This window comes from Malania oleifera, chromosome 12 (genome assembly GCF_029873635.1).
Source record: "Malania oleifera isolate guangnan ecotype guangnan chromosome 12, ASM2987363v1, whole genome shotgun sequence".
NCBI classification, from domain to species: domain Eukaryota; kingdom Viridiplantae; phylum Streptophyta; class Magnoliopsida; order Santalales; family Ximeniaceae; genus Malania; species Malania oleifera.
This window is the reverse complement of record NC_080428.1, coordinates 5967882-5987576: the sequence shown is the minus strand read 5'-3', so window position 1 is coordinate 5987576 and position 19695 is coordinate 5967882. Positions and strand designations below refer to the sequence as shown.

Sequence of the window (19695 nt, the reverse complement as noted above, 5' to 3'; positions counted from 1 at the left end):
GGTTTTGTTGTGTTGTTGTTGTTGTTGAACCCACGACCTCTAGGTCACATAGCGAGAACCTTACCGCTGCGCCTAAGCTCCCCTTCAAATGAAATATAAGACATTTTCCAATAATACCCTTTTAAATCAACATTTTGATTTAAAAATTTTTTTTTTTCATTTTCAAAATTATTTCACTGAAATCTCCTCTAAAGAGGGAAATCAATTTCAAGCTTGCCGGAGATAATGGAGGTAATGGCCAAAGAAAAGGGAGAAAGCTCAGAGCTGAGAAGTGAGAACAAATATGAGAGAGAGAGAATCAATAGATGTTACAGAGAGACAATCAAAAACAAAAAATCAGAGAATAGTGACATCCCTTTCCTTCTTCATGATCCCATTCCTCCTTTTCGAGCAAGTCACCTGTCCATTGCTCAAGTTCTCAATCCTCTTTATCTCAATATTCCCTCTCCCTAGATCTAGCTCTCACCTAAAAATTACCATGTAAATTTTTTATTGTAGCTTCTTCTTCCCTCACTTTAGCTTGCAGATTTGCGCAAGCCATGGTTTTGAGCCTCCTAAGGTCCTCCACATCTCCAAAAGTCGTCGTCAATAGATTTGCAATGCAAGCCAAGGATTCCAGAATTTCAAAGTCCCTGAGGTCATCACACGTTGTTGTCATATGTGCAGTGTCAGATTTGCAGAGCCAATTTTGAATGGATTTGATCAGGGCTGCTGTTTGTTGGGAGTAAATGGGTGCCAGTGCAATGGGGAGTCATGCATTATTTAAGAGTATTTTAGAAAGGTTGCAATTTGGAAAACAATTCCATGGAATGAACAATGATTGGAATCCATTTGGACTAGAATCACAATTCCACCACAAAGGAATTATGATTCCAAATGGAATGTCATTCTGAATTCCTTTTTGAAACCAAGCATAGGAATGGCAATCAGGGCCTGAATTTTGATTCCATTTCAGCCCTGATTCCTTGAATCAAACATAGTGTAAAGGCTTTAGGACAAGAATGTCTAATACAAAAATAAGACAAATTTAAGCAATGATGGGTGAGAACTGATTAGTTCCAATGCAAGAAAAATAATAATTATAGCATTGATGGTCCTGGGTTGCCATGAAAAAATAAGAATTATTTCCAATCTCTCGTCAAACAAACTGAAACATCAATAAATTTCAATTTTTGGTCGCTAATACAACCAATAATACCAACACAAGCATATCAACCAATCCAAGTATCTTTGTCCTCACCCAAAAATATGAGCTACCTATCAATAATATAAGACAATTTGAGCAGTACACACCTTTTTGCCAACAAGATTGCCAATCTTGATTATGTCACATTGCACTTCATCATCAAGTATCCTGATCGCCTAAGACAACAAAAGTTATATAAGCACTTTCATAAGATAATAGATTCAAGGGCTTTCAAACTGAAAATCACATGTCAAAAAAAAAAATCAAACTTCTACTTGAAATTTCAACGTAGAAATAAACACCTTTGAAGTATTATTCTATTCCACCAAAAATAGAATGATACTTCACACAGCTTGATCAGAATAGAAATAATGCAACACAAGATTCAAGATCTGCATTGATAGTGAGAACTTTAATATCTTTACAAGCTCTTACAAACCTGAGGCGCTGGAACACTTCTAGACAAAAGTTTAATGAGATCCCTAGCCTTCATGATTATGTAAGGGTCCCTTGTCTTTCTTGTTGTTGAAACAGTCATGGATCCCTCAACCTGCATAACATACAGTGAGCCAGATACAAAATATAATGTAAGAAATACGGTTGACTAATAAAATTCTTTTGCAGAAAAAAAAATACCAATGAAATAATGATGCAGTCTCCAAAAAGAAACAAGAGGGGCCAGAGATTGTAATATACTATTTTTTTCTTTCTAGTAGTTTGAAATGAGGATCTCAAAGCTGTGGAGGCATTCAAAGTTTCAAAGCCTTATATAAAAGTGTGTCAAGCGTCTGGCACAAAGCAATCCAATTCAAGTCTAAACAAAACTACTAGATAGGAGCCCTTTACAGGCTTACAATGGTTGGAGAACAGGAAAAATAATTTTAGAAGCCTAATTAACTCATACTACTCTCCTAAATAATAGTATCCCAGCAACAAAAAATGTACTGCCCAACTAAAAATACCTAAATAGTGAAAATAAAAGTAATTAATTTTCTCACATTATGCACACAATACGCATAAATCTTTTCTAGCTGATAAAAATAATAATAACACTGAACCTTGAGTTGTGGCAAACATGTTGGCTAGCTTCATCTTCATCCCCATAATACCAAGTACAATCACAATCTAATCACAAAAAGAGCTCTCTCCGGTCGCAGCTCCCTCATATGTAGGCTCCATAACATTGACATGTTTTTACTTACGAAAATCTTGGTAATTCATTGAAACTATCACCTCAAAGGAGGAAATTATCAACCCTTTTGGAATCAAAGGTTTGGTTGGGGAAAGTGACTATAGAAACTGTTATCCTTCTAGTATTTCCTGTTTTTTCCTGAGCAGTCCTAGCAAAGGCAACAACTTGACCAACTAAGTTAAAGTTGTAGGATTGCAACTCAATAAGTAATCCTTGGCAAAGTCACCTAATGCACAGAACAATACATTCATCTTCATAAAAAAAAAACCTGAGCAACCAATTTATAAATCCCAAGCTTGTAAGCATCAACATCTTTATCATGTTGAGCCAGTGCACACAACTTTAAGTACATCTCTCACTCATAATTAATTGTGCTGAAGTCTCTTCCATGAGATGCCCCAATTAGGGGCTTACCTATGAAGCCCATGTTGATGAACTAAACCATGCCACAAAGTACACATGAAGCCTGAATGGTTGGAATGCCAGAGAAGCTATTTATGTGCAAGCCCTTAGAAGTTCATTTATCATGTTTCTCACTTATTTTTCCCCCCATTGGTACTTACAAAATTGTGGATGGTACATCTTTCCTAGTAGGATATATTAAGGTCGGGCATGTTCCTTTGGCTGCTTCTTTTCCTCAGACAAATAGGGTTTCTGTCATCATAATACCCCTATTTCTTCGTTTTACTCATTCAATGGGAATTGGAGCCCTATTTTTTCAGCAAAGTTCCTGGTTAGAGAGGATTTAAAAGGATGACAAGGTGAAGGAAGCAGTGTATGACATGAAGGGGGATAAAGCACCTAGAATGGTGTTACCATGGCTTTCCTCTGTTGCTGGGGATATTGTGAAGGACGATCTTTTGAAGGTGATCTATGAGTTTTATTCTAATGGGGTTGTTGTAAGAGTGTTAGTTCCACTCATGTCACTCTTGTGCCCAATAACCATTCTTACAATTTAGGAATTATAGGCCAATTAGTTTGGCAACTGGTGTATATTTAGTCGCGAATGTAGTTGAGTATGCAAGGAGCAAGCAAGGGATTTTGTTAAGCCAGATTTTGAGAAGGCTAAAGATACGAGTCTGTTGGAGCTTTCCTAGAGGATCTTAATTAAGAAGCGGTTTGGGTATAGATTGAGACTATGGATTAGGGTTTGTTTTACTCTTATAGCTCTTCTATCTAGAGCTTGGTTCCTGGCTTCGAGGGGCTTGCATCAGGGTGACCCATCGTCACCTTCTGTTGGGGATGTGGCTCATATTCAAAGCGGATCACATGTACCGGAGAAAGCTATGTGAAGCAAGGGACAACTGCATGAGAAGAGGTTTCAGGCAATACGTAGGACTCTAGCTCAGCACAAAACCGTCGCCGGTTTGGCTAAACCGTCGATGGTTTCTGTTAGCGCAGATTACGTGTTTTGAATTTAGGGCTTGTAGATTGGGGTTATCTGGAGGTTTTTCCTCCGGGGGATCACTACCTTGTGCGTTCTAGTTGTGTTTTGCTTGTTCTTATTATTCTTTGATTGCTTCTTGAGTATACTTTATTATCGAGTGCTTGCATTAGTGGTTGTTGGTTTGTTCGTGATTGATTGAATGCTTCCACTGCATGTGTTCAAGTTGAACGGGAACTAGAATTCAAGTTGAACTTGAACTAGAATTCAACTTGAACGGGAACTAGAATCAACAAGTGGTATTAGAGTCGGGTTCCTTGCTCAGCTTAGTGGCTAATGTCTTTAGTAGGATGTTATCTAGGAGTGAGGCATTGGTTTTTTTTTCTAGGAAGGGATTTTAGTGTTGATAGGGATCAGGTTTTTCTTTCTCATCATACTGCTAATGACAAACTATTTGTCAGATTACCACTTTACCTAAAAGCTTAAGTTGTCAGGCTGCGAGTCAACAATGCATATCAAGCCTCAACATTCCCCACACATGCAGCCCAACAGCATGTGAGAGGATAAACACATGATAAATGACACCCATTATTAAGAATACAATAATTTTTTGAAACACTACATAATAAATGCTGGCAACAATACTAAAACCCAAGAACTCCTCGTGACCAGCTCTAATACCATTTTAGATTACACCTTTACTTAAAATCTTAAGCTGTGAAGTTGGGGCCAACAATGTATATCAAGCCTCAACACTATTTTGTTTTTGAAAGATGGGTTATGGGGTTTTAAAAAAGTTTTAACAGTTATGCAAATCTTTTGGCTGTTTCCAAGCTCAAAATTAATTTGTCTAATATTTTAATTGGCTCGAAAATTGTTTTGTGTTTTCCTTCAGAAATTGAATCCCGTTGGCATAAGGTAATCAAAAGTAAATATCGCATCCAAAGGGATGATGGGGATTTGGATATCTAAGATGGAAGGGAATGTTTCCCATGCTATGAAATCAGGTTAGTGGATACTTCTCTTTTTTGTGATGAATTTCCATTATTATACAACTATATAATATTTCCACCATGCATGATGATATTATTATTAATTTTTGTAGTCGGGATAATTCTTACATTTTTTGGAATATTTGGTTCTTTCATAACGTTAATGATAGGGAGGTAGAGAGTATGTTTCTTTGAACTCTATAATTGGTGCTTGTCAATTCCTCTCTTCATTGGACTGGGTATTATTGTCTTTTGATAGTTCAAGTTCCTTTTCATACAAATCTTTCTATTCTTATCTTATTTGGAATCCAACTGATAGTCCTTTTTTATTGGACAAATTTTTGAGAAGGCCAAGGTTCCCTTCAAAGCTAAGGCATTTGTTTGGTGCATAACTTTGAATAGGATAAACATTAATGATTGTTTGCAGAAGCGGAGGCCTAATAAAGTTTTGTTGCCTGCTGTGGATGTTAAGCACAAGTAAGTAGAGATGGTTACCTAGCTTTTCCTGCATTGTCTGTATGTTTGGAGGTTTTAGAATCTCCTTTTAACTTCTTCGCATTGACAAGGAATTTTGGGTGTGCTAAAGTTTTCGAGATGCTTGGGGGTTTTGGGTGTAGGAAAGATTGTAGGATTTAAAGAGATAGAGTTGGATTGTTCTCCCTCTTCACTCGCTTTGCATGGAGTGGTTTTGTCGCTTCGCTTTGGACATGTTGCTCGTGCTTTTCCAGCAGTTCCTTTTGAGTCTAATTCAACGGGGGTCAAACATGTTTGCTGCATTAAGTGTTCATTGTTTTTCATTTCTTCTGCATTTATATTTGGGTGGACTTCTCGTACTCTCTTGTATATTATCGTCTTCTTTTTAATAAATATATATAAAAAAAAAATATTCCAATAAAAAAACAGTAGAGGTGATTTACATTGAAATCCTGAACCCCACAAATTTGAGTTTAAACCCATAGAAACACTTGCAGCCATGGCAAATATAATCTGAACAAGGGCCCCTCATGGCCCCCAAAACCTGAATCCTTATTTCGGGTGATTTTAAATTTTAAAATTAAATTAAATTAAAAGAACCAATCAAGACTTTTTTGAACAATTAAATAAATAAATAATATTTTATTATAATGACAACACAATTCAAAACATGCATCTATTGCATTCTTTTGCCATACACCTTGGAATCATTTTTATTATAACAGCCCACATAATTTAAGCATTTATTAGACTCTTTTCCGAGGAAAGAGCTATTTGCACTCCAAAAGGTATTATGGAACTCTACATTTATTTTTTATGTATCCAACAGCAATCTTGCCCTTGATTTTCCCAATGAAATGACAAATTTGCCATCTATTTTTTTTTTTTTTTTCATTAAATGCATGAAAAGATATATAGATTGACTACATGTTTTGTTTAAAAGATATTCTAAATAGGTCAATTTAATTTTGTATTCATCATGCAAAATCACACATAAGGTACATGTACGTTATTAGTTGACAACATGACAACCAACAACATCATAATTTAACAAGGGATTCTTGGGAGATTTTATGTAGGAGTACTCCGGGAATACATGAGGGGTGGAGTTCTTGAGATTATCTCTATTTTAGTAATGGTGTCGTTAGCATTCTCAAAAATTTTGCAAACATGCATCCCAAATTCAATGTGGTACTCTTTTGAGTCCCATATATTAAGTTTGAGTAATGACTGCATGGGATTCCAAAGAACATCACATTGAATTTGATCTCCAATGTTCGTAAAGTTCTTGAGAAGACTAGCATTTTCCTTCTAGTCATTTCCTTAGATATTGGTTAACCAAATTGAACAAATCGAACAAGAAAAAGTAAAATAAATTATATACATTTGCTATCTGTTTTTTGTTATGTCTTAAATTAGTTATTATATGTTTTATAATAATGTGTAAATATATATTACATAGTGCTTAACAAATTAAATAATCAAAGATACCGTGCACCACATGGCTCTCCACTAGTTTTAGCTAAAATCACAAACCATCTCAAATAACACCAATGGTTTTGTCAGATCAAATTTTGTACTCCAACTCTACTCTAAATAACTGTTTCTTGGTAATGCTGAGAAGTTGGGTACTGCACTGAACGGCAATTCAAAATTTCAAATATAAGTGGCATATATGAAATGGTGTAGAGATGATGGTGAGCCGAAATCAGAACATTTTTAATCAGATAATTGATTCTGATATTGACGAGGCTGACATAGATGGGTTAAGCATTCTAAAGCCCAATCTGGCAATTCTTGAGGCCTATTCAATGAGAAGAATATATAGGTTACACATTCTGGCCAAACTTCATCCTCTAAGAGCCTTCAGCTCTTCGAAATCCAAGCTGCTGCAATTATTGAAGAACTAAATCCCAGCCAAAAAGCACAAGTTAGCTGAGCAGGTAAGCAACTTGGAGATCAAGGATATTATAGATCCAAATGTTCTGAAGTTGAAGGAGCAATAGTGCAACTAGTGCAGACTAAATTCATCAGGGTGATAATACAGGATGTTTGCTCAGAGAAGTCATCTGTCCAGCCCAAATTGGATGGTCCAATTGAAAGGAGATCGAATGAAATTTCAAGTACAAAATCAACCTTCATCTTCCTTCAGTACCCACAGTTGAAGGCAATAGACCCTGAAGCAGAACAGAACAATTCTAGTGATTGTGACAGACATGATGCATCTGGTTCAGAACAAAAATCTTCTCAGTAGAGAGCGATTCAAGCTAGGATAAAAACGCATCATCATTTTGGGAAGAGGGATAAGCCTGAACATCAGTGCATGCAAAATCTTAAGAGAAACAGGGATGGCAATTTTTTTTCTTTTTGGATAAAAAAAAATATATTAATTGAGAACAAACAAGGTACAAAGAATCAAAGATAGGAGAACAAGATGTCGTCCTAAAAGCCAGAGAAAATTACAATAAAAATTCCGCCAATCCCGTTGAAGGTTCGACAGCAGGGAACACCACCCCCCCCCCCCCAAAAAAAAAAGGTGAATGAAAGAGCGCAGAAAGATGCCCAGAAATGATTAGGTGAATATAATGCAGGGGGACGAGAATTGGAGTGGTGAATCTAAAGATAACCATTTGGAGAATGCCATAGGATATGATGCTGGTTTAGTGCGTGCTTGAAAACACTAACCTAGTGTTTGTAGCTTGGAGTTCCCATCTTGGATTTTGATTTGCATACAAAATTGTATATGAGTTTTGTACAATCAATACAAACCCAAATCCAAGACTTGGAATCCATGTTCCCAAACACAACCTAAGAATTAAGTGCCGAATCAACCTCTAAATTTGTGAAGTCGATTTAGAGCTTCGCTGAACCACTGAATACTGAACAATTTTAGAGCTGCATGGTAGGTTATCAAGTTCTATAAATATCAGGAAAAAAGTTTGCACCACACAAAAATTTACAGTGGAGGAAAAAATTGCATCTATCACCCAATCAAAGTTATAAAATCAGACTCAAACTTTTCCAATAAATCAAGCATAAAATAACTATTAAAAAAAATATCAATGTCATGAGTTCAAACTTCAGAAGTTGTATAAAACTGTATAATAATTAATAGCAGAAAACCCAAATGCCTATTAAAATGGAAATTTGTGTAAAAATTACAAAATTACTCCTCAAAAAATGCAAAGAAATTGTTTCTTGTAGAACAACTTCAATCCAAGGATCAAGGAATTGACTGAATTAGCTTCAAAGAATCAAATCAGACAACCATCTCCACCCTAACTTTTCCTATTGGTTGCTTCATTCACTCAGCAATAAAATAATGCTGCAAGCCCATAATTAATTTATGAAATCCAGGACAATGTAGGACTGCAGCAATTAGCGCCAAATCATTTATTAAAAAATATATATATTCATAGATCTGCAGAGAAGGGAACTGGACTGGACAAGACGACGAGGCAGGGGTAGAACTATGGATTGCAGTCCTTCAAATATCGGAAGACAACGGTCGCTGCTAAACTTGTTGTGACTGATCTAGACCCACCTCTGAACCAGGCAGCCATGTCACTCCTTTTTAAGAAGCTTCTCCATACGATGGCTTGAAATTGTAGTAACATTACCACAATGTTGGCCTTTAAGAGACACCCTCTAGACATTTACAGCGAACTTCATAACCCATTTATAAAAATCCCAAGCTACTCCACCTAAAGTCCATAACCATTCAATACCCAAAACCACTTCATAGTCTTGTAGTAGCAGCAAAGAGAAATCAACATACAACTCATGATTTTGCATAGTAAGTTTAACTTTCGAACACTTCCTCTGACATGTTAAGGTCCTTCCATCTACAACTTTCACATGACACTTTTCACATTGCTCCATAGAATAGGCTAGCTGTTTAGCAATTTTAGCATCCATCAAAATTAATAGTGCTAGCCATATCAATTAAAATATGGACAAGTTGGTGTTTTAGGAAGCTATTTATTTTCATGGTTTGAGGATTAGTATATCCAACTAAAGCATGAACTAAGGAAGTGATAGATTCATCATTATCAGATTCCATACCTTTCTCATCTCAATCAGCACAATCATCCTCATCCTTTTTTGATGACTCCAACTGTTCAATCATGGACAATTGTCCCTTTTTTGCAACAGTGTCCCCAGTGCCACTTCTCATCACAATACCAACACAATCCCTTTGTCGTTCACCCTTTAAGTTCCTCTTGAGTCAATCATTTGGTCAGAGGATTGCGAGGAGCGTGGTGCAATAGTGTTCCTAACATTTTTCTAGCTAATGGTCTTGCTAAAGCGACGTTGCTTTTCTCCCAACGTCTCTTCTTCTAACCGACGTAACCATGCAAAGAAAATTGCAGCGATGATAGTCCGTGGCTGACGGACTTTGACCTCATGCTAAATGCTAGGTAGGAGACCTTCAATGAAAGTATCGATGATCTAGCTTTCATTCAATCTATAGTTCTATTTGATAACCGCTCAAATCGCATTTGGTACTCCAAGATAGTGCTAGTTTGACATATGGCAAGTACTTTGGCAAACTCTCCATCAATATTCTCATATGTAGTGGGCTCAAATGGGACAAGTAATCCAAAAACAAATCCTACACATGAAGACATTCCACAACGAGATTCAAACCAATCATACCATATGATAGCATCGTCACCCAAACTAATAGCAGCAATCTCAACTTCAAATGTTCCTGGAGTGCAATGAAAAGGAATGTATTCTTCAATCCTAGAAACCAAACCAGTATGGTCATCATTGTCCACTAAGAAAATCCCACCTTCATCGCACATGTTTGGCTGCTCCCTACATTTAACTGGCGCAGAGGAATCATCTTCTCTCTCTTTATGGGAAGAAACACCAAGTAGTTTAGAAAGGGATGCCTAGATCTCTTCAAATTGAGGCTTAAACATATTGCTAAGTTCAGCCTCTAGCCTAGCTTCTATCTAGGACTATTGAATTTTCTAAGGCCATTGTGTATGAGTGAAGATCAAGAATTCCAATATCTTGCTTTGGTCAACAAATTAACAGCATCCACAAGAACATTAACTCTGATACCAAATGGCACGACCATAGGGTTTTATCATTGGTAAACTGGGGAAATTGAAAGGATGGAAAATAGGAAGAGAAATAGGGATGATCACATCAAGGAGACCTGCCTCCAAATCAGCCAAAGTCTTTGAGTTTTGTAATTGCTTGGCTGAAAAAGCCCCATAGGGTATATTCAGGGTAGGGAACCCTACTCCAAGTAAGAATGCAAAAAATCCCAATCCAAGTCCTTAATGGACTCAATCCTAATTCATTTGGGGATCCTACGACATTAAATAAAAATCCTAATCAATTTCGAGATCATAACATTAAATAGAAATCCCTATTGATTTGGAAATCGTAACACATTAATTAGAAAACCCAACTGATTCAAGAATCATAACATTAATTAGATATCCCAATTGATTTGGTAATCCCAACACATTAATTAGAAATCCCAATTGATTTGGGAATCCAAACATCAACCTCCTCAAAGATCGCTCTATGCTATTCTTGCTCTAACATTATGTAACATCAAATTGACCAAGAATCCGTACTCCCATTTTACACAATAGCATAAACACACCCAATGAATAAAACCTATACTATTATTTGCATTATGGCAACCCATCCCATGTATACAAGACAAGCAGCCAAAGCCAAGCATAATGCCTTGAACAGGCTTGGCTATTGACATTCTCCCCCATTTATGTTGTCGACATCCTCGTAGACTTTGATGCTAAGGATTCTTCAACTTTAAACACGATGGCTCCATGTCTTCCATTGACATCCAACAAACTTCTTTGTCTCCAAGGCCTTTTCACTTTACTAAGAACTCGTGTCACTTCTTCTTTGATGATGTGAACTCTTCATTGCGGTGTTGAATGGGCTTAAGACAGCTTACGTGAAACACGGGATGCACCTTCATCCAAGCCAAAGGATCAACCTCGTAAGAGGCCTTCCTGACTTTAGCCAGGATGAGAACTGGTACTTCATATTTGCGCAGTAGTCTCCTATCTAGACCATGTAGTGACCTGATATATTTTGGACGGAGCTTAACAAAGTACCAAATCGCATAGATTGAAGTACAAAGGTCTTCTCCCTTGATTTGCCCACTTCTTCATCCTCTTGGAAGCTTTCTCCAAGTACGCACAATTGCTCTCATGATTCTGTCTCCATCTTTTGATGATGTACACTCTTAGACTCTTTCTTCTATATAACTCATCCACTATGTGAGGTAACAGCGATTGCTACCCTGTGACAAGCTCAGAATGACTCTTGTTGGTAGTTGAGCTCTTTTGGGTGTTGAAACAGAACTGAGCCACGTCGAGTCATTGCACACAATTCTTTTAGTTGGTGGTGACAAAATGGCACAAGTAATTCTCCAATAGCCTATTAAATCTCTTAATTCTCCGTGAATCACGAGTCTTGATCACTGACAATGTCTTCGTGAACACCCCAATACTTTACAATATACTTGAAAAACAATTGTTTTGTCTCACTTGCTGAACAATAATTTGGTGCAGGAATGGAAGTATCATACTTCAAAATATGTCCATAATAAGAAGTATAGACCCCGCATCTCCAACTCTAGGTAAGTTAGTAATTAAGTCAAGTGAGACTCACTCCCATGGTGTCATGAGCCAAGCTTGTTCACGGAATTATGCTTATCGGTTACCGCTTGTCTTGTGTGCATGGAATGGGTTATCATCATGTAAATTAGCATATAGGTTTTATGCTTTTGAGTATGTTTATGTCTTAGTGTAAAATGGAAGTATAACTTACACATTTTGATGTTTCCTAGTGTCAGAAATAAAATAGCATATAAAGCTCTTTATGGGAAGGTGAGTGTTCATCAGCCTTGCAAAACTCACTAGTATTGTTAAACGTGTTTATCTTTCTTGCCTCTCACTAAACACGCGTTGTTTATGGAGGTGTTTGTTAATGAATTACATTACTTCAATGTTTACCATTTTCTTGCCATTTGCTTTCATGAATTGCCTACTACTTCAACTTACATCTCATTAAATTGCTATGAATGTGTTCTACTAGTAAAGCGGTAATCTTTGCTAACAAGTTAGACAAGAGTGCTTTAGCTAGTTGTTACGTAATGGAAAATGAGGGCTCCAATAACATTACAGGCCGCTAATGCAGCGAGCGTGAAATTCACGGCCATAATGTCCGTTACGGAACCATAATGGCCCATAACAGGTGTTACACTTAGGTTATAAACCGTAATGGCTGTTACACACTGTTACAGACTGCCACGCCTTATCTCCTCAAATCTACTTCTTTTTTTCTGGTTTTCTTTGCACGTTGCCGCTTTCTCCCATCTCCTATTTTTCATCCAGCTTAGATCTACTGATCTGAAGCTTCAAAACACCCAAAATCAGCTTCGATTCATTGTTTGAAGCTGTGTTCCGCAGGTCAGCTGACTCAGCTCTTTGATCTATGGAATTTTCACAATTTCTCGTCAAAATTGTTGTTAATTGGGAAAGTTTAGGGTAGATTCTACAAGATAATTGTTAGATCTTTCATAAACAAGAAGAAATTTGAGGATTTGGAGGCTTGCAGGCTGCAGCTGAAACTCACTCCATTCGGCAGGTTCAGCCACTGTTGGGGGTGTCTTCTTCTTGCCTTCCTTTTTTTTATTTTTTTTATTTTTTTATTTGAAGCAGTGGAGGCTACTCCAGCACTGCTACGGTGCTACACTGCTACTAGCCTACTAATTTAGTTTATTTTATATTTTTATATTTATTCTTATTTACTTTTATTTTATTCTATGTACGTAAAATTGCATTTAATTAATTATATAAGTAGAATTTATTAATTAATATAAAAAAACTGGTATAAAGTATAGAATCTATAGATCTACATATCTATTATTCAATATAAATTTATATTGTAAGGCTGCACATAGTAGTTAGTTAGAAATTACTAAATTAGTAATTACATTTTCATATTTTATTTTATGTGTAACAACTAACAATAAGTAATTAATTATATAAATAAAAAATTATTAATTAATATAAAAATTACTACAAATTATAGATCTACATATTTATTTTTTTAAATACCTTGACAATTAATAATTTTATTAGATCTAAAATTTATAATATATTCTAATTTCTACACAAGTAGTCAAGTGACTCACGTACACTACTTTTTAAATAATTAAATTATAAGTACAATTCTATATTTACTTTGTTAAATTGTAAATTGTCATATAAATAATTGCATTATATATGTATAAATCAACTAAAGCTTATATAAATTAGAAAATATCATAATAGAATCAATAGATAATAACTTATTATTATTAAGTATTAACTTTATCAATTTCTATTTCCTATTTTGGTAGTTATTAAGTATTAAGTTATTAATTAATAACTTAATAGTTAGTAACTTAAAGCCTTAAATTTAATCCATCATTTATGTTATATTGTTAGTAATTAACTAATTATGTACCACTTTATTCTTAATTTTTTGTATAAGGACCATAACTTTTTATTTTTACTTATGTGTAGAAATCATCTAATCAAGCATCAAGATGTTGCATGATAAAAAAGGAAGTGAAGAGCCACCTAGTGAAGACATTGGTTGGCATTTTGCTACTCCAAACAACATTTGGCACATAAAAAAGGTCAAGTGTCTTTGTGCCCAAATGTAACCACGAAGGTTATAGAAGAAATGATGAAACATCTACAACAATATGTCGAGAAAAAGAAAGATAAAAAAAAAGGCAAGAAAAACTAGAAGCTCAAATTAGAGGAGATTTTGAAAAGTTGAGCGATGAAGAGGATTCAGATAAGGAAAGAATGAGATTTGCTCGACAAGAAAACATACGAGCACAACAAGAATGGGAAGAGAGACAGAGCCATAGGGCTAGAACTGATGGAAGTGGTAATTATTATGAATAGGGGTGGCCCTAGTAATGGCAGTGTCGATGGTTTTGGTAGAGCTCAATTACAGAGTGTTTGATAAGCTGGAGATAGTGGATGGCAATGGATTAACCTCGATGCCCCTGAGGGTGATGGATCCTACTCTAGAAAGATGTAGGAGCGTCAAGCAACCAAAAATAAATACCAAACTTCTAAAGGGTTTAAGGAGTAAATTAGGAAAACCAATGGGAAAATTCCTAATTTATAATCAAATTCCAACGAATGTGGCTAACTCTCCATTTATTCAATCAATGCTTGATGTTGTTGCAGAGGTTGGAAAGAGGGTGAAAGGTTCATCACCCTATGAGGTCTCTGAAATTTATTTGAAGTAAGAGTATCACGAAATGAAAAATTATGTATCTTCCTTTGCTAGCATTTGAAAGGAGAGGTGTAACGATTGTGTGAGATGGTCGGTCATGGCCCACAAGAAAATACATAATAAAATTTTTAGTTTATTGCAATAGAGGCACTATGTTTCACAAGTTAGTTGATGCCTCTGATGTGCTGAGCCTAACAGTGAATATTATTTTAGGAAATTTTCTAGTTTTGATTGTCTACGTAAATAGTTTAATAAATTTATAGACTTGAGTCACTTGATGACTTGTATATTTTTAATTAAGTAGTAGTAATTATTACATCTATATAATTTCATTTCAAATTGATGGACGACATGTTTGAAGAGATTGGAGAGGAAAATGCTGTCTAAGTAACGACTGATAATGAAGTTGCAATGAAGGCAGGTGGGAAATTATTAATGCAACAAAGGTCTAATATCTACTAGACATGTGCAACTCATTACATAGACCTTATTCTTGAAGACATTGGTAAGAAAAGTAATGTGAAGAAGGTTATAGAAGAAGCAAATATTGTAATCTCCTTTATTTACAATCGCACATGGATAGTGAATTTCATGCAAAAAATCACAAATAATAGAGAATTGTTTTGTCCTACCATCACTCAATTTGCCACTAACTTTATTGCCTTGGAGACCATTGTTAGACATAAACAAGCATCGAGGAAAATGTTCAAATCTAATGCTTGGAAAAAGTCAAGGTTTGGGATGGCAAAATCAGACCCAACATATAATGCAAAGAAAATTATTTTAGGGAAATAATTTTGAAAAAATGCCTCTGATATAATTAAAGTGCAGGAACCTTGGTGCAAGTTCTTAAATTAGTTGATCGTGATGAAAAACCAACCATAAGTTACATATACGAGGCAATTGATAGGGTGAAGCTGGTTATTCAAAAATACTACCGGCTCTACAAAGATTATCAAAAAATAATTCATAACCAATGGAGTTTTCAATTGCATCAATGCTTGCACGCAGCTGGTAAGTGTAAATATTATATTGTTACATTCTTGCATGGTTGCATACTTGCATTAAAACACTATCATTGATTAATATGCTAATGAATTTAATTTTATGATATTTTTGTTGAACCCCCAATTTCATTATGGTGCCTCCACCCTCTCCTAAAGTTTCTAGAGAAGTCATGGATGGGGTTAAAAAAGTGGTAACTAAGTTGGTACTCGATATAGATACTCAAATTCGGGTTATTAATCAAGTATTCATTCTATTTCATAATAATTTATAAAATAAAAAATAAAAATAAAAAAAAAGCAGCCCGGTGCACAAAACTCCCGCATATGTGGAGGTCCGAAGAAGGGGCGGACCACAATGGATCTATAGTACGCAGTCTTACCTTACATTTTTGTAAAAGACTGTTTTCATGCCTCGAACTCATGACCTCCAGGTCACATAGCGACAACCTTACCGTTGCGCCTGAGCTCCCCTTCACAATCATCCTTTTCTAGTTAATTAATTATACTTCACAATCATCCTTTTCTAGTTATTGCTATATCGAGATAGACAAGAGACAACTGAAACTCTGTTGACTCAAAAGGCAGTGAAACAAACAAATCCTAGTAAATATAGCTAATTAATAGATAAATTGATCTATTTTGTCATTTTTATGTTCAAATTTGAATTTTCAAAAATAACTATATTGATTATTGACATACTTTTCTTCAATTATTCAGTGGAGCTGAACAGTGGATCCACTATGGCATGTGTGCTCTTGAGCTGCAGAGAATATCAATTAGAGTTCTTAGCCAAACTTCATTAGCTTTGAACCATGAGCATAATTGGAGCAACGTTAGCCTTATTCACACGAAAACAAGGAATAGATTGAAGTACATGAAACTACAAAAACTTGTTTTCGTGCATTACAACATAAAGCTAAAGTTCAGACACACAATGAGGGGAAGCTAACAAGAAATTGAAGATAGCTTCAACCCCATCAATTTGAACTATATTTTTGAAGATGATCCTTTGAGTCCAAGGTTAAAGGAGAGGGAGACACCATTATTTGATGGTCAAGACAACTCATACTGGTTAGATGAAGAGATTGGTGATACTGTAGGAGGAGGTGATCAACCACCAATAAATGTGCATGATTCAAGTTGAGGTCCTGAACATAAACAAAGTGATGATAACTTTAGTTTGAGCCCACCAAGTGATGATGATGGTGGTAGTGGTGCAGGGGTTGGGGGTGGTGGTGATGGTGCAAAATATGATTATGGATATAACACAGAGACATCATTTGTAGGGGACACATATCCTCTTGGTTGTTATGAATTACATGATATACCTGAAAAATATGATTGGGTATTTCTCCTAAGTACCAAACTTTACAACCTAGGAGGAGGAGTACTACTGGTGGTGGCCATAGTGGAAGTCATGGAGCATGGACTAGAAGAAGTCACCAGCATCGAGATCATGACTCTGCTAAAGATTCAAATGATATGGTTCGTAGTTTTTGTGACTTTGGTCTCGATGATTCATCATCACAATCATATGGATCTTATGATAACAATTATCATCCAATGCACCCACCACCTCAATATTATGATCCATATCATGCACATCATACTTATCCTAGTGGGTCAGGGACTAGTGAGTCTTCTTCTACTCATTACCCACAGCCAGCCCTTGCCCCAAGTTATGGATATCATTCACGATATGGTCAAGAAGAAGATTACACACCTCCTATATTTGTCAGATTTTCATCACCATAAGATTTTCAGGAGCAACAACAAAATGATGTGAACATGGGTTTGTTTAGCTATGCATTTGGGAGATAACTCCCAAACCCAATCTCAAAATAGAGGAGATTATGAAGAACCTCTATGTCGTTCTTTTTTGTGGTGAAATGTGGTTGTGTTCTAAACCTCTACGTCATTCTTTTTGGTGGTGAAATGTGGTTGTGTAGTAAATTGTAATATTGTATTCATGTATTGACTATTAAACCATTGATACTAATCATTTTTCAAATTCAAGTATATATATATAATACATATATATATATATATATTTACTCGTTAATCATTTTATGACTCTAATTAATTGGTTTTCTTTCAATTGCATTTCTACATTTTTTACCTATTAAAGTAGTGCAAACTATAAAAACAACATGACTTTTTATATAAACAAAGCATTAAAATTAATATAAAAATTCATATTGCCAATTCAAAAGTATTTGAAGGTTGAATTAAAGCATTAAAAATTCATTAAAAATCATCTATTAAAGAATTTCATACATATTCCTTAATTTTGGCATGGTTGTGCATGCATGAAACAAATTCACGGCTGTTACGCCCGCTTCCCTTGATGTAACACCCGCATCTCCCGCATATCGCAACCATCACGCGACATTATCCGTGATCGCAATTTGAAACCATAGTTTGGTTAATTGCTAGATGAATTAAGTTGCCTTCATCATGGGATTGTGTTAAGCATTGGTAACAGATCATGCCAACCAATACCAAGAGAATTGAAGCACTACAAACGCAAGCTGATATAGGCAACAATGTGGCCATGGAAATGGTCAAACTTGCTAAACATGTTGATGCTTTGGAGGGATCATAAAAACATCAACAGATTTCCATGGTGGAAATTTAAGAAGACCTCCACCATATTGTAAAAACTTTGCAGGCTCAGATGGTGGATTTGACTACAAAGATGAACGTGATGGTTCTCGCTATGGGAAACTCCAATGTTACGAAGTATAGAGGAATCAGGGTGCCAAAATCAAGAATGTTTTGGGGGTGCCTGTGATGCTAAGGAATTGGAGAATTTCTTATTTGTCAATGAGCACTACTTTTGCACAGTGAGGACCGGCTTAGAACAGGTGAAAGTAACCACTGCAATAATGTACTTGGTTGGTGATGCCAAGCTATGATGGCGTACCAAGTACGATGAAATTGAGAATGGACGTTGTGTCGTTGATTGTTGAGCAAACTTGACGGGAGAGCTCAAGGCCCAATTCTTTCTTGAGAAAGTTGAGTACAATGCTCATTGTAAACTGAGAGACCTTAAACACAATGCATCAATCAAAGAGTGTATGAACTATGAAAGAATTTTTTGCTTTGATATTCACTATTTAGGACATGTCAGAGAAAGACAAGCTGAAATTGTGGGCAAGCATAGAACTTCATTAACAAAGAGTTCAAGACTCGACTATCTCACAAGCTGCCGCAGAACACTTAACTGACGACGTTGGAGATAGTTCAACAATTTCCAAAGAGAGTGGTGTGATTGGAAATGGCAAAAAGCCCACAAATCCAAAAGTGGGAGAGCTGACACCAAGGCATCAACTTCAAAAGAAGCTTCACCATTTCAATCATTCAACGTATCCAATGGTAAGGATAAGATGGCATGCTTCTTATGTCAAGGCCCTCACAAAGTTGCCAAGTGCCCTCACAAGTCATCACTCAATCCCTTACAAGCTTCCATTGAAGAAGAGGCACTACAGGATGATGAGGATGAAGAAGAAAACTCAAGGGTGGGTGCAATGCAGTCAATCAACACACTACAAAGGCAAACAAAGGGACTTAAAGTTACTCAATCCAAAGGGTTAATGTTTGTTGAATTGCAAATCAATGGAAAAAGCACCCGTGTTATGGTTGATACTGGGGTTACCCATAATTTTGTTTCATAGGCAGAAGCACAATGAATCAACTCATCCTGTGAGAAGGATTCAAGATGCATGAAAGCGATTAACTGCACAGCTTAGCTTACTCTAAGAGTACCCAAGCAAGTGCTACAAAGCTTGAATAGTGGGTGGGACATGCAAATTTCACACTTGTACCATTGGATGATTTCCAAGTGATTCTTGGAATGGAATCTTGAGGGATCTTAAGGGAGACTAAGGCAATACTAATGTCATTTGTTGATTCCCTTTGTTTAGTAGGAGATCACTCTAGCATGGTGCAAGTCGTTGCAAACAAAGGAGACAATGAGAAGTTTCTTTCTATCATGCAGCTCAAGAAAAGGATTTGGGGGGAGAACAGACATATCCTACCACAATGGTGGTAAATAAAACGTAGGCCAAGAGCGGGTGCCTACAACCATCTAAGTTGTGTTGGATAAGTATAAAGTTGTGATGTCACACAAGCTACCTACAACTTGCCTCCAA

General features: G+C 36.1%; 1 protein-coding gene across 1 annotated transcript in view; it reads right to left on the bottom strand.

The window, feature by feature from the left end:
- Positions 1-19695, bottom strand: part of LOC131143788 (KRR1 small subunit processome component homolog) — a 55253-nt gene that overhangs the window by 9671 nt on the left and 25887 nt on the right. Inside the window, exons 3-4 of the mRNA XM_058092127.1 lie at positions 1626-1736; positions 1294-1362 (exon numbers count right to left, since the gene is read on the bottom strand). Of these exons, the coding sequence (XP_057948110.1) occupies positions 1294-1362; positions 1626-1736 (180 nt within the window). The remainder of the gene's footprint in view (positions 1-1293; positions 1363-1625; positions 1737-19695) is intronic.